A 16,057-nucleotide genomic window follows, 5' to 3' on the forward strand; every position below is an offset into this window, starting at 1 on the left:
GTCTTCTATATTAACTGGAATCTTTTGTCCAAAGCCAAGTCGAGAATGTTAATAATTGCTTTTGTAAGGTTTATGTCTGTTGATTTACTTATAAGAGTCTCCAAACAAAATGAGGAGAATTAAAAAAAAAATGGAGGAACCATTGTTGGTACAGATATTTTAACTGAGCATGCTCTAGATGGAACCATGTAGGTGAAGTGCATGCTGGGGTGGCTGTGGGTTATTGGAGTCTATATAAAGATGGAAGCAATGAAAGGGGTACAGAGGCAATTTTATTCTAATGCCAGGAATAACAGAGCAGTAAGTAAGCTGAACTGTATTTGAATTCGACAAAGACAAGCTTCTCTGTATCTAAAGAGTTTTACGGTTAACAAGTAAAATAACCAGAGGTGTTATTATCACCAAAAATCTAAATAGATGTGTTTGTTAAGTGAGAAGTATTCCAATAGATTAACAACAACAACAACAATAATAGTAAATATTGCAAAATTTCAAAAAGCATTCTCTAACTTACTATGTTCTGCTACATGGAAAAGAATGATGCAGAATTAACATAGTAGGTCCCTGTGTAATGAATCCAAGGACTTGATGTGTGTAAAGAGCAAACTTTATTTTACATTAATTTACCTACTTGGAGGTGGGCACACATCCCTCTGCACATGTGTAGAGGTTTTTAAAATTAATTTACATATTTCATCCATGCTAAAAATGAGAATTGATTTTTGCAGCACCATTTGCTCTTCCAAAGTGATGGTTGGGAATGATATAAGGCACACACAAAGCTTGTCTGCCTTCATAATAAATGGCCCCAGAAAGTTTCGTTCTAGGTGTTGAGTTTTGTAAAATTTAGTCTCATCTTTAGGTCAGCTTGAAAATCTCCCTATGATGTCCTTGCCCCTACCATCTCATGGGTTTTTTTAAATCATTGCTATTCCTGTGTCTTACGCTCCCAGAACAACAAATAACTAGGGCTCATTTAGCCTGCACATTCAACAAAAGAAAGCAAGTGTGAAGTGAGGGCCGGAGAAGCTTATCTGGGAATAAAATGTGTTAAATATGAGAAAACTTTTCTGAATCTAGTTGGGCTTCTCAAAGGCAACTTTCCAAAATGGTGTGTTTCTCAGTTCTGTTTCAGACAATTAATCATGTTAAGTTAATAATGGCCAGAGAAATGAGGTCTTCTAGTGCAAATTATAAAAATAGCCACCGTGATGGAGTTAGACATGCATCTTCTTTATGAAAGACAACCTCTCTTTCTGCCGTAGACTATGTAGCCAGGAATCACAACAAGCCAGACACTAAAGGTAAAACATAAAATTCCAATTTTGTTCTTCTACACCCTAAAGCAGCAAGGAGGTCATACAGTCCCAGTAGAGGGTATCATTACTTCTGCTGACACAGAGAAGAAACCCATTTGACATTCAAAGACAAATTAAACAGGGCAGGGCATGCGCTATGTGGAGTCACAGGCTCGGTTATCTGCCAAGACCAGGCAACATTTAGTCACCTCCAAACGCATCAAAACAGAGAAAACTCTCCAACTCAATGTGGACGGAACGTCTTTGTCAAAAATTGTCAGTTTGGACAAATGTTGCAAAGCAGTCCAGGCTAGATCTGTCCCAGGAGAAACTGACAGAAATTCCTCTACTGTGGGGACAGCCACATAGCTAGGATTGAGGGTGATAGGATTAAAGGAGCTAGACAGTAGCGTTGTGACCTAATGTCCCTCTCAAATCTGCGGCACACAGAGCCCTGGAACTGGGAATCAGCAGGAAAAAAAAAAGAAGCCATTTATCTTGTGGAGAATCACTGTGTTCCAATTCCTGGGCATTTGCCAGGCTCACCTCCAACATGAATAAGAAGTGAGGCTACCCATTAGTAGCACTACCAAAAAAAAAAAAAAAAAAAAGGCAGATGGAGACATACAGCTCAAAGGAGAGCAGGGTGTCCCTGCTAAGAATTGGCTGGCAAGGCACAAGAGGATCCTGACATGAGAACCTTTCTGGACAGAATCTGAGCTGGCTAGGTTCCTTGGACACCCAGGAGAACTATGTCTGGAATACAGAGGCTCCAAGCTCACATCTGAGCAGATGAGATGACACCCAGGGAAGCTAATATCCTTAGGCCAAGATTCCATGCAAAAACCAAGGGCATTCCTATAATAGAGGGTTTTTCCCACTAAGAAAGAGCTGTCCAACTGGAGAGATAGACTTCTCAAAGGGGACCAGGAAGAAGAGATTTAAGTCAGAGCAATATAGAACTCTGAAAGGGATCTGATTGAATAAGGCTGTTGGGGACATGACATTTTGTTCCTCCAGAGAAGGGAGCAGGGGGATATAGGATATTCTTTCTATATTGCTTCTCCAAAGGGGAAAAGACAGTCCCCAAGTTATACTACCAAAGGAGGAAAGAGGATGTCAGTTAGAGAAGGGGCCTGAGACAGTTTGCTCAGAGAGAGCAACATCACACATACAGGGTGTTTCTTACCAGCCAAAAGCATGTTAGCCCTTCCAACTGGACTGAAATATCATTCTCGGAGAGAAAGGTCACCAAGCCTAAAATGGTACAAAATGGTTCTGGTCCATGAAAATCCCAGCACATACTGCCAGAGACACAGCATTTAGGACATGTCAGATGTGCACACTGGTGTAAGAGCTCTCAGTTGACCAAGAGCTCTCTGTCTTCCCTTTATGGTTGCTTCCTCTTCATCTCCTTCAGCAATTCCAATGAGCAAACTCTCATCTTCTCAATGAATTTCCTGTAGCTTGTCTAATGTCTCACAATTCCAAACATTCTGAGTCTCTACCTCAAAAATGTTAGATCCTATCTTTGGGTTCCTAGTTGGAAAGAGAAAGATCCTGTAGTTGGAGAAAGTGGTCTCCAGAAAAGTCAGCAAGTAAATAAACAAAAACAAACAAAAGTCCACTTCAAGGTGGAGGGATAAGGCCCTGTAACTGGGGAAAGTGGTCTCCAGGAAAGCAAGTCAGCAAACAACCAACCAAAAATCCACTTCAAGGTGGAGATATTTTTGAAAGAAAGAGCAGAATTTATCTTTTTGATGAGCAAGATAATTAGGTGAAGGAAGTGCCCGACATTCCCTTTATTGGAGTGTTTACCTCCCTCAGTTTTAGAGGCCTGTTTTCATCACTAACTATGAGTTTCATGGGGTCAGGGAACATGTCTCCCCTAAGCCACTGTATCCCTAGAAATTGGCAAAAAGCTAGACATACTACTGTGTAACAATAATTACAACCACTGAAAGATGGATGAACTTTTAAACCCAAAAGCACAAAGAAACGCGAAAATAAGACCAAGAGCTTTGACCAGCAAATCATTTTTCCTTCGAGAAGATTCGACCATCCATCTCACAATGACACGGGATGAAGAGAGCAGGGTTAGTCATAAGCCTCAGTAATATCTGCATAGTGTTTGATTTAAGGCAAGACAATGTCCCGAGGTCTTAAAGTTAGCAACTTAACCGGCTAAGTCAAAATGATTGCAGACATAGGCTGCAATGCTTTCTTGTCTTCGGGCCATTGAAGAAGGATGGGGAGAGTTGAACACATCTAAGAATTTCTCAAAAGCAGAAAAAGACTCCTCCTTTTACTGGTTTTTCCTCATGCCTCTGGTGCAGAAATTTCAACCACAGTGGAAACTGGTCTCTTGAGTTGCTCCCTAGCTGCCGGCAAACACATTTCATTTGTCTTTTTTCCTTTCAGCAAGTTGCAAATTTGGTACAATCATTTCCTTTCTGCCTCTCTCTCTCTCTCTCTCTCTCTCTCTCTCTCTCTCTCTCTCTCTCTCTCTTTCTCTCCATTTTCTGACTCAGAAAAGTTTGAACAAAGTGTCCTCCTGTCACTGTTTCCTACAGCTCTGATAATGAATTAAGAGTTAATCGGGGTGCAAAGACCGGGAGAAAGCCTCACAGAGCATAGAGTTAGAGTTGTAGCAATTAGCACTGATTTTCACCACAGGAATAGAATTGAAAAAAAAAAGAGAGAGAGAGAGAGAACCTCAAGCAAAAAAAAAAAAAAAAAAAGAAAAGAAAAGAAAAAGAAAAGAAAAAAAGCCACTCACTCACACATGCAAGACCCTCCAGGGTCTGGATAGAAATGATATCACTAGATGACAGAGAAAACACATCCAATTAACCAATTAGCATTCACTCAAGGAAAGGGACTTCTTGGGAGGGAGGGTAGCAGCAAGCAATTCACCTTTACAATAGCTACTTAAAGGAAGCACCAACCACCTCCTCCGCTTTCTTTTTCCTTCTTCTTCTTTTAATTTTAATTTGTGTGTGTGTGTGTGTGTGTGTGTGTGTGTGTGTGTGTGTGTGTGTGTGTGACCCTCTCGACAATTCTGGGGGGAAAAAATGTTAGTTCAACATTATTGTGAGCCAGAATATGACTCTATTTATGTGACAAGTTGACAACATACAATTTCATGCTTGTTGAACTGATGGGTGTTATATATTCACTGCGACTATTATGAAGCCTCACCATTATAAATATGAAACAGTATACACTTATTCAAAATAACTCCAGCAGTGGCAATTTATAGCTGGGTTGTTTGTGCTCTTATGAAGTCCAAATGCCACCTTAAGAAGCTGCAGCTCGCAGAAACAGATGTGCAGTGTGACTGTGACCAAAATGGATTGACGATGACCTACGTGAAAGCAGGCTGCTAGGCTTCAGTCTGTATAACAGCTGACACTCGTTTGTATTTAGATATGTGAGTGTTGGGAACACTGTGTCCTTAAAGCTCTGTTTAAACATGGTCCAAGACATTTGTCTCCTGGACTAATTATTTTACCACCCTTCTATGGCAAAGATCCGATTCCCCCCCCCCCCCCGCCGCCCCCACTTCTTCTTTATAAAATAAGAGAATGTGAGTATATAGGCACCCATATCCACAAGCACAGTGTTCCATCGAGTTCCATAAAGTTACCTCAAGGACTTTAAACCCTGGTCATGTCAGGTGAATGTTGGCAAGATTTCCGGAATGCCTGCATAACAGGATTGTACGACTTTCTTGATCAGGTGCCTGGGAACAGGGCAAGGCCACACACCATCAAATCATAAGCTGTCACAGCAACTGTTTTTTGGTCAGGTTTTTCTTTTTTCTTCTTTTCTTTCCCTTCCTCTCTCCTCCTCCCTGGCTTGCTTTCTTTTAGGAAGCTTCAACCAATTTGCAAGTGTTCACTTCCACAAGGACAAATTTGGAATAGTGAAGAACAACACAATTTATCCAAATGTGGAAGGAAATGAAGGAACCAGGCACCTTGCTAAAGCTAGATATCAAAAATTTGCATAAGTAGTTTCCCAACAACAACAGAGGTGCTATTTGGAACAAAATAAATTACACAAACCTTGGCCAACTTTGCGATGGCTTCCCTGCCTGTACATTCCCTGAATACATGTAGCTCTTCCCGCTCAGAAGGTTAGACTTAAACAGGTAACTTGTCCTCATCTTTGATGAGAGAGGGAACAAATTCAAAATATTTGAAATGTGAATTGAGTCCTTGGGTCTCTTCTCTGTTAGCTTGCTTGATTTTCAGTAATACCCCCTACCTCTTATCATGAGACCTATCAGGGGATTCAGACATTGGAATCCTAGGTCTCTCTTGAGCCATGTTTCTTTAAAATAAGATATTTTAGAATCATCTTAATATTAATTTAATATAAATTTTCATTACATATAATCCATTGTATTTGGTGTTGAGTTATATAAGGACATTTTCATACAAAAAAATTACTTTATATTGTTTTGGAATTTAAAGCCATCCCAACAAAGTTTACTATCCAAAATCTGCATCTCTTCCTACTTGTCCTGTGGGGCTAAAGTGAAGGTGCTGTCGGTCCATCCAGTAAATCCAAAGTGAGAGATAACATAATCACACACATTCATTTCTCAGGGACCTTGGCGGCTCTTATCTGCTGGCTTTTATGATCTCTCATGAACAGCCAGGAATAGCCATTTGCAGCCTGTTTGTAAAGCCATCTTAGTCCGAGGCTCGCCTTTTCCTCTTTTATCACACGGTGATATTCGGCAGCTAAGTCCCAGTCACCACTGCAAAATGTGCTCTGAGCTCCATTTTAGAATAATGTAAGTATTCTCTGGGAGCGTGGAACATATCAGACATGGAACAGAGGGCAATTATCATTTCAATGAACTACTTTTTAATAGAAGATGTTTTGTGTGCTTTGCTTAGATTTATTGATACGCTGCCCACTGTATATTGTAGCCTGTAGCTATTTAGTTCTTGCTCATCAGCATCTCAAGCAGACATCTCCACCATTCACTCAAGGGTGGTTTTTCTAAAGCCTCTGCTCGACTTGATTTTACTGTTATATCACCTAGAACATTAAACACCAGACTCTAGTTGTGTGTGTTAAATTACAATTGTTTCTTATTAAGTGTTCCAGGCTACCCATTTTTATTAACAGTTACTTTATTAAATCCTTAATAACACAGATAGAATAGTTAGTTAATTTGTGTGTTGAGCCATGGATGTTAATTTGTAAACACAATAACATACTGCAATCATTTGCATAATAGCATTTTAATCTTTTTAGTAAAAGCTGTAATTCCCTACAAAGAACACTGCAGTAGAAACTAAGCGACTATTGGTAATAATACAAAAGGCCTTAAAATTCTGATCCTATTATGGTGTTGGAACATACCCAAACTGCTTGCATAATCTCTGAAATGTTACTGTTCTCTGATTTAGGTGTCTGTGTCAAGAATAAAAATGAAGTGTAAGTGGTACTGTAGACTGTTTCCTACATGTAATTTAGTATTCACTGAGCACCAGCACTTTGCAAATAGCTCTAAGGCTTTCCCGCAAAGTTCAGAGCTCCAGTTATACACACTGAGCAAGGAACCCCACAGAACTCACTCTCAAGGCGGAGCAGAGGAGGGAAAAATGTGCATATTTGACATCAGGAAGGTCATGGGCTACCAAGGATTTGGCCACTGAGTGGTATCTCCCATCCCTGCCGACCCACTGGCTGCCACAGCTGCCTGTGAGCAGGAGTTGAGAAGGAATAGGAAAATGCAGAAGATGCTTATAGAAGGTATTTCCTGGGGGAAATTCTCCAGAGGCTGGGCTTGTAGAAGCGATAACCTCAATCACAAGACTAAAGGGAGAGGTAAATAACCTCAATCACAAGACTAAAGGGAGAGGTAAAGAGAAAGTTGTGTATAAAAGTCAGGCCAAGATATCCCCCAGATCTGGTAATTCATTAATCCATCTGGTTGTGAACCTTGAATGAATAATTTGCAGTAGTAATGGAGAAGGGCAGGTGTACACTGTGTTAGCTTTAGGACCTGAAACTGTGTGATTCTCTAACCTTTTGGGAAAGAGAAGGCATAGAAGTATCACCTATCCTCATTTCAGGACAAATAGCTTTATGGATAAGAAGTTACTTTTGCTCTGAAAAAATTGTGCCCTTGCCAAGAGTAAACCCTGTATGTCTCACTGTGGCTTTCTCTCCACTTCCCCTTGCACTCATCCTGGCTACTTAGTTACAAGTCAGCCTCTTTGACAGCAAAATGATTTCTGTTTTGCCTTCCATCTGAACCTCAGAGGGCACAATCTTAAAAGGAGGCTTGAGAGGTTAAGGAAGAAGATAAAACTGAGCCTTCCAGAATTGTTTCATACCACAGGCAATTCATTTTATTAAACCCACAATAAAAGTTTTCGTTGCTAAAAGAATAGGTGCATAATTATACAGACAAATTAACCTTGTTAAAAATGTGAAGTGTGGGACAAGGGACTGTGCAGGAGCAATTTGGCTCTTGGTTTAACAGTGTGATAATGTTCATCTTTGTGACTGCGTTGTGCGTTCCTCTCATGCTGAGGTGAGCCATCTGCTGGGCTACACCTCCATGACAGCACACATAGCTAGATGTCCACGAACAAATATAGACAGCATATGGATGAGGTTACCACACAGCACTCAGGTGCTGAACACAAGGACTGTTTGCCCAGTGCAGAACCCAGAATAGTGTTTGCTTTAACCTAGATGGATAGCTTTGAAGTAACCCAGAGAGTCAGCTGGTGACTCCTTTCCTGATTCAACTTTAGGGTGTTGTGAATCTGGGTCTCCACTTTCTCCCTTCCTTCCTTCCTTCCTTCCTTCCTTCCTTCCTTCCTTCCTTCCTTCCTTCCTTCCTTTCTTTCTTTCCTTTCTTTCTTTCCTTCTAATACTTAAACATATCCAAGCAAAAGAATGTTTATTTTTAAATAACTTGAGACTCTGGGAAACCAGAAAGCACTGAGACAAACCAATGGCTCACGTACTTCCGAGAGCACACAGAGTGTCTGACATGAAGAAATGTCCTTTAACCCCCTCACCAAATCACAAAACAACCATAAAATAACTACTAATATCTAAAGTTAAGGGTGGGGATTGGGCTCAAGTGGGTGGAGTGCATGTCTTGAGTGCAGGAGACCCTACATTCAATCTCAAGCGCTGTCAAATAAAATGAGTAAGTGATAAAAAATAGTCCATGTGCTTAATTAAACATATAGATTCTTTCTTTCCAGACTACAAAGGCTAGGAACTGCATCAGCTCTCATGATGAAGAGCAGCCAGCCTCATCCCTGGTAACTACCATTTTCATTAACAAGATCCATGACCGAGGAAGTATGTGCTAGTGACCCCTGGCCATGCAACCTGCATCCTGTGACTTGCTATTTATTAGCAAGAGTGGATGCCAAAAGACACAGCCCTGTGGGGCAGAACTCCTAAGCCATATTTTTCCAGTGGTCAGCATAATGGCAGGGAGAAAATAGGGTGATAAACCAGATGTTCCCAAGATAAGCCAGATGTTATCAAGCCAAGAAGTCTAAAATTGTGTTTACCTAAGGTGCATAAATGAACACACACACACACACACACACACACACACACACACACACACACACACACACACATAAGCTTGCACACACAGACCCAACCCCAGTTGGTCTCTCTGCATGATAAGCTGATAAAAGTTGTTGAAAATGCAACAGCAACAGCACACAGCCTGGATCAGATTGTTGGTTTCTGATTTGTGAGCCTCCAAGATGAACATCTAACTGATTTATGCTCAGAATTTGGAATTTTGTGGTAGACTACAAATGCAAAGATAAGTACAACATAAATTTTTAAAATACTCCATAAGTCTCCGTGAGCTTCAACATTCTTCAGTGTTCTTATGTTACAGCCAATTATCGCCCCACTTAAATGGCTATTATTTTCTTACTTGAAGTCTATGCTCTCTGAAAGTGTCATTAACAAGTGTGGCAAAAAATCTGGTGGTGGGCCATAAATTTAATTTAAATGGCAAGCATTTATTGATTGCAAATTGGGAATCCTAGAAATCTTTAAAAAGTGATTATTGTAAATGAATTCACTCTTTCCACACAACAAAGGAGAATTTATTCTCTTGATGGTAGAATGAAGGTAAAAATTTTTTTCTTCCATACTTTGTTTTGTTAAAATTCCAAGAGGCTTACCATTCACAGAATAGGCTTCCTGGCCACTGTCACAGTTAGAGGTAGGAATTCATTACCATGGAAAGCTACAAAATGTCCTCCAAGAAGACAAGAGAGTAAAACCAGACATCATGTAAATTTGTGGCTTTGGGTAAATATGGTCCGCTTGAGGCCACAGGGAGAAGGAGCACTCTTTATAAAATGATTTACAAGTGGAAGGAAGTCCTTCAGTTTGCAACAGTGAGCAATCATGTGATCAGGAGAGGTATCCATGAAGACCTGATTCCCTTTGGAATGTGTTCAAGTCAACATTACTTGTCGCCTCCCTCTATATATAACTCGTATTATCAGGGCTGATGGAATTTTTCTTCAAGGTTCTTTGAGCCTTTTCCTGGATGCCATCCCTCTATCCACCTCCTTCCCATGCCCTAGTATAGCACACAGGCTGCCTGGCTTCCGGTTACTTTCTTTTTGCCTCTACCTCTTAGATCTACCAGCATGATTCTCGTTGATACCACCTCCATCACACTGGCCTCCTGGGGGACATTAGTTTCTATCATGCAAACTTGTGAATACCTCTCAATGCAAAGTGAGCCCCCATAACAGTGTGGCTGTTCTACAGCTAAACTTAAACCATGTCTTCCCATGAGACTGTATTTCATTTTGAGTGAACCAAACTCTTCACCTCCAGCCCTACTCCTTGAAAACCTTTCTCTCATCCTCTCAGGAGCCTTGATGAATCTACCCTGCTGTTTTCTTCCTTAGCTAGAAATACACACACACACACACACACACACACACACACACACACACACACACACATGTAAACATTGTTAAGTGTTACAGATCTGAGGAAAAAGGTATCCTGGTGGTTGGGATCCAAGGACTACCACAAAGTCACACCACACAACAAACCTCAAACAAGAGATTTATTGGGAAAAACACAGGAGGGTGGTTGACTCTAATCCAGTGAGAAGTAGCAACGAACTGAGTGGGAGGCAAGCTTATACAGGGTTGCTTAGGGGCAGAGTTTTCTAGGGTTGAAATTGGTTGGTTTTCAAGTCCTGAGTTTGGGACAAGCTCAGGAATTGGTGGGATTTCAATCTCATGGATTGGAGGGTTTTCAAGTCCTGAGCTTAGGGTGAGTTTAGGGATTGGTGGGAATTCAAGCCCTGGAATTGAGCTCAGGCTTTTCCCCCTACATACACAATCATGCAGTGTTTGTTAGTTGCTTATATATGTGTGTATATGTATGTGTGTGTGTGTGTGTGTATATATATATATAATATATATATATTCATTTTTGCCTTGCCTATACGTGCTAGCCAATCCTATTATGCACACATATGTATATACATGGTCATACAGTCCTGTATTATTTTTCATGTGTTAATATATAAAAGTATACATACATTTGTACACATATATACACCTATAGCCTTGTATTGTTGGCTAATTGTTTTACATTTTCACATTTGGTCACCAAAACTAGATTTAAATTTCCTTACAAAGTAGAGAGAGTTTTCCTTTTTAGCTCTGTAGGTACTGACTTTCTCCTCACCTTTAAGCTGGGAAACCTTCAGTGAAGATAACTAGCAGATCCTTTTGTAATGCTAAGGGTCTACTGAATTTGCCAATATTGGTTATTTTAGCTTTTTCAGTATGTACATAATATATTATCATTATTGAGAATGTTAGAATATAAATAGAAAACCACAAGAAAAAATATTAAAGACACCTATACTCCAATCAGGATGATCAAGTACTTTGAGAGCTCCATCACACTTCTTTGGTAGCATACAGGAGAACACCTTCCACACAGACATCAAGGAGCCACCACTCACGCTTGGGCTACACTAGCTCCGAACCTCAAACCTCAGTGTAAGCTGCCGTCATTTCCAAACCTGAGTGCTGGCTACAGCTGTTGAGTGTTCTTCCATTAGCACAGGCCGTCCTCTGAGTACATTGTAAGCAATGACCTCCAGAGACTGCATTCCACATACCAGTGTTCTAAGGAACGCCAAGTAGCTGCATTCAGAAGTACCCGATGAATGAATGAAAGATGTCCATTCACTCGTATCATGGAGGCATTAAGTCGGGTGTTCAAATAAAGCACAGACAAGGTGGCTCACAGTGACCCAGAAAGGCCTGGGTGCTAATTAAATAAACCCCATACCACCCATCTTTATACAATGCTCTGCCATAAAAGCACTCTTTTATTCTCCACCAAACAATGTACAAAGGCAACCAGGGAAGGAAGTCATGTTGCAATATTCTAAAACATAAATCTTGTTACCAGTTTGCTCAGAGACAGCATCCTGTTTTCCTTACACACGGATCAGGCACTGGAGGCTGTCCTTATAGGCTCTATGCCCTGTTCCTCAAAGTGGCTTCTGAATTATACCTGGTCTCCAAAATTTACACATCCAAGTGCGGGTATTGCAAGCAAAGTTAATTTGTGTCCAGTGAATGATTCAACCAATTGTATGTCAGCTCAGCCTTTGTCACACTTAGAATTTATTCTTTCATAAATTGTGAATTGAACTGCATTATGTTGTGTGTATAAATATGTACGTTTGTATAGGGTATTTGTGTGTATATGTATACACATGTATATGTGTGTGTGTGTATGTGTGTGTGTGTAAGTGTGCAGGTGCTCTTGCACACTCGTATGGAGGCTAGACGTTGATATCAGGTGTTATCCTAATCAATCTCCACCTTAGTTTTGGCATAAAATCTCCCAGCAAACCTGGAGCTGACCAGTTGGCTGGCCTGACTGGCCAGCAGGCTCCTGGGATCTTCTTGTCTCTGTCTCCCAAGCACTGTTACAGGCATGTACTACCATGCTTGCCTTCTGCCATGGGTGTTGAAAATCAAACTTCAGGTTCTCATGCTTGTACAGCAAGCACTTTATCCATGGGGCCTTTCAACTCCATCCTTTCTTTGTCATTCCTTATTTGATGTTTGTGACATTGAGTGACAACTAAACTCAAGATTTACATGTATGCTAGAGGCCGGAAGAAAGTGGATACCACACACTCCCAACACTCAACATCACAAGATGGTTCTGCTGTATTCTCATGTCAGCCTAAATCTCACTCTCTGCTTTGATTACAATTGAGAACCCCATGGCTAGTTTCCAGCCATGACATCAATATGCAACTTGAGTCAGGGAAAAATGGTTAACTCCTTGATAGTTTATTTTATCCTGTGAGGCAGTACATAATAATGCTTACAACTGACAGATCAGCTCAGGCAGAGCCATGACTGTTTGTCTTGTTCAAGGCCAAGGCCTTCTCAAATGTGATGAGGCAGGGCTTTGAGGATCAGCAGAAGGGGAGTACAGGAGGAAAGTCCATGGGAGTGGGTGGCCCTGGGAAACAGCTCTTGTGAAAAACTACTTTGGCAGAGGGCACGCAAGGCCACAGTCAGGCAAAGAGAACTCTGTCCCTGAATATGGAGCAACTCCATTTTAGAATTTCACTAATACTCACTTTTGTTTCCCATCATGGGAGAGATGTGTGTTAGTTTAACACTAGAGGGCAAAGAGTGAGGAAGTCAGCACACTGTGGTGACAGGGCTCATGATGCTGTTGCTGGCGGTGACACAGTTGCCACACATGACCTTACCCTTTGCCCAGTCAAAGAAGAAGGGATCCTGTGACATCAGAGAGGACTTCTGTGAGCCTTTGTCAAAACAGCCGTTCTTATCCTCTGTCACTAGGAGAATACCTAACACATGAGTCTTGAGGTCCAGGCGTCTCTATAATTTCATCTGGAGTCTCATTCTTTATAGATCCAACACTGTACTACGTTTCACCTCAGCAATCTGACCAAATCATTTTAGCATTTCATAAGGGAGAACCTCAGTGATTAAAATAACAACAACAACAACAACAATAATAATAATAATAAGACCAGAACTTCTCAAGCTCAGCACCAGTCATTTATAATCAAACAGCTCTTTTTTTGCAATGAGCTACTCTGCACATTATAGGGTATTTATGTCATTCCTAGTCTCTCCCTTCTAAATAGCAGAGGTACCACCTTGTCATCTACACCTAGCAATCAAACATACCTCCAGACACTGTCCAATATCCCTTGAGAGTACAAAATTGCCTTTGGTTTAGAATCATTGGCTTAAAATGACCGAATGAGAGATTAAATTAAATGAACCATGTGTTTTAGAGCATTGCAAACAATTCTATCAGTGTAGGAAGTTATATAGGGAAACAAAAAGAGTGTTGCAGCATAGATTAAGCATCTATATATAGATAACCGACTGGCTGCTATGCCAAAACTCCTGAAGCTATAAATGAGATGTACCCCCACAGATTCTACAAGATAAAATATGGGGACATAAGGTCATGGGGAAAGTTCTGAAATCAGCCTTCCTGGGAGGTAATGATTACCACATTACCTATGCCCCTTTCAGTTATCCCAGAACCACCATCTACAAAATGTGTGGCATTCACCCAATATGGAATAGCCATAGTTGATCTTGAGATAAGAGGTCTATAGAGATGGACATGTTTGAAAAGAACTGTTTATTTAATGCTGCATGACTTAGAATGGGCCTGTAACCTGACAAGTGTGCTGGATGAGGAATGTTCATTTTACCAGTTCTATCCAGCCACGTCCTTGTGTGAACTTTCTAAGACCCAGCTGAGAAGCCTGGGAAAGTATAACCAACCACAAACTCTTGATGTTTCCTCCACTTTGCTCACTCCCTAGCCCTTAGTCCCCCACCTGAAGTAGTCTCTTAAGACCCAGGTAATGTCCCAGGCATGTTAAAGAATCTTAGCTCTCCACAGACCTGACAAGCACCTCAATTCACCAGCCACCCAGTGCCTCCACCCAGGCCAACACAAAAGGGAGACATTCTGTTCTATTTTTAAGTATATTGAGCAAAGAAGCAGCTTGATACATCTTTGTAAAGGATGGCTGTCACCCAAGAATCACTGTCTCCCTATTTTTATCAATGATATAGACTTTGAAATCAGATAAATTTAGAAATTCAATGTTAGGTCTCTATTTGTCAACTGTGTGATTTGGGTGAAATCGCTTAACTTTCTTTGGACCTCGGTGCCTGCGTGTGTAAAATGAGAATGTATACATATATACACATGTATATGGAATAATATGCAAAAACAAAAGGTTGTTTTGAAGGATGTGTGTGTGTGTGTGTGTGTGTGTGTGTGTGTGTGTGTGTGTGTGTGTGATGGCATACAGAAAGCAGGAGAGATCCAAAATGGGAGCCATCATTGTTACTAATTATTTGCTTATCAACAATTACCATTTTTACCATGAATTTATTCAACAATCACTTATTTATTCAGTACCACCTATGCACTGGGTGGTACAAAATTTGAATTATTAGAAAAATGTGCTTTTTTAAAGAACAGAGATTTTAATTGGGTAAGTGGGAAGACAGTCAGCAATGTAGTGACCAGTGGCTAACAGAAGTTTTGTGTGCAGCCTGGCACAGAGGGGCTCAGAAGCTGTGGTACTGATGCTGATTTTGATGCTGAAAATTAGTTGATTTGGCAATTTGTACCCAATTCACTTGTCACAGTACTCACTGAATGCTTATCACTATAAGAAATGATTTATTTTCGGGTAAATGAGTCCCGATCTTGTAAGACTGAACCTCGTTTCTCTGAGTAACACTTTAATAGGAGTAGATTAACATTCTTTATTATAGGGTAGGCTCATAATAGGCGTCTAGAGTCTGGGAGGTAATTCTCACTACTGAAAGGTAAATGAATTTTGACTAATTTATAAGTACATACTAGATTTTTTTGAGTTTAGAAATTTTCCATCATGCGAGAAAATTAGGGGTATGAAGCAATAATATAATAGCAATAATCAAAACTGTTCACCTACAAGGTAAAACAAACGGCAATAGACATTAACCCCTTAGTGAAAAGAAATGCCTTATTCTGTATTAATTCATTTTAGGCACCATTTGCTGTGAGGTCCCTTTCTGTGGAAACAAAGGGGAGTCAACAGCTTGACACTTTTTTTCTTCCTTGTCCCCAAAGCTTTCACAACCTCTTGTATTTCAACACAGTTTAACACACTCTGCTGTCAGGTCTTAGTGCCTTCATTCTAAAAAGCACCATTTTCCATAACGTAACAAGCATGGTGTTTCCATAACATAGAAATTCTCTAGCTGCGATGACGAATTGCCTACTGGCAACAATGTTAAGAGCACCTATGTGTCCAGGCATGGCACCGCGTCGGTTTGGCCCATGCCAAGGTCGACGAGAAGTTAAATTCTCCAGAGGAGATGTTTACCTCAAATATGTTTGCAGGCTCATTGTTGTACTGGTTGGATATGATTTCTGATTGGTCACTGCACCACTTCAGTCCACCCAGAAAGCTGTCTGTGTCCAAGTCATTCACATCAAGTTCAGAAAGGTCAAGTTCGGGAAGATCTGGGCAAAGAGGCTGGTCCTCACCAACCAGAGCAGCACACTGCAGGAGGTAGCAAAAGAAAAAAACAATGGTTATTAACAGCAAGAATTCACTAAACAGCAATAGCATGTGATAGGAATTAAGTCTGGTTAAT

At 40.6% G+C, this 16,057-nt stretch overlaps 1 protein-coding gene across 6 annotated transcripts in view; it reads right to left on the reverse strand.

The window, feature by feature from the left end:
• Window positions 1–16,057, reverse strand: part of Ppargc1a (PPARG coactivator 1 alpha) — a 682,761-nt gene that overhangs the window by 74,930 nt on the left and 591,774 nt on the right. For all 6 annotated transcript variants that reach the window (XM_052734916.1, XM_052734912.1, XM_052734913.1 and 3 more), the window contains one exon: window positions 15,784–15,963. In XM_052734916.1, the coding sequence (XP_052590876.1) occupies window positions 15,784–15,963 (180 nt within the window). The remainder of the gene's footprint in view (window positions 1–15,783; window positions 15,964–16,057) is intronic.

Source organism: Peromyscus californicus, unplaced genomic scaffold, assembly GCF_007827085.1.
Source record: "Peromyscus californicus insignis strain IS unplaced genomic scaffold, ASM782708v3 Scaffold_13__1_contigs__length_99412109, whole genome shotgun sequence".
NCBI lineage: Eukaryota > Metazoa > Chordata > Mammalia > Rodentia > Cricetidae > Peromyscus > Peromyscus californicus.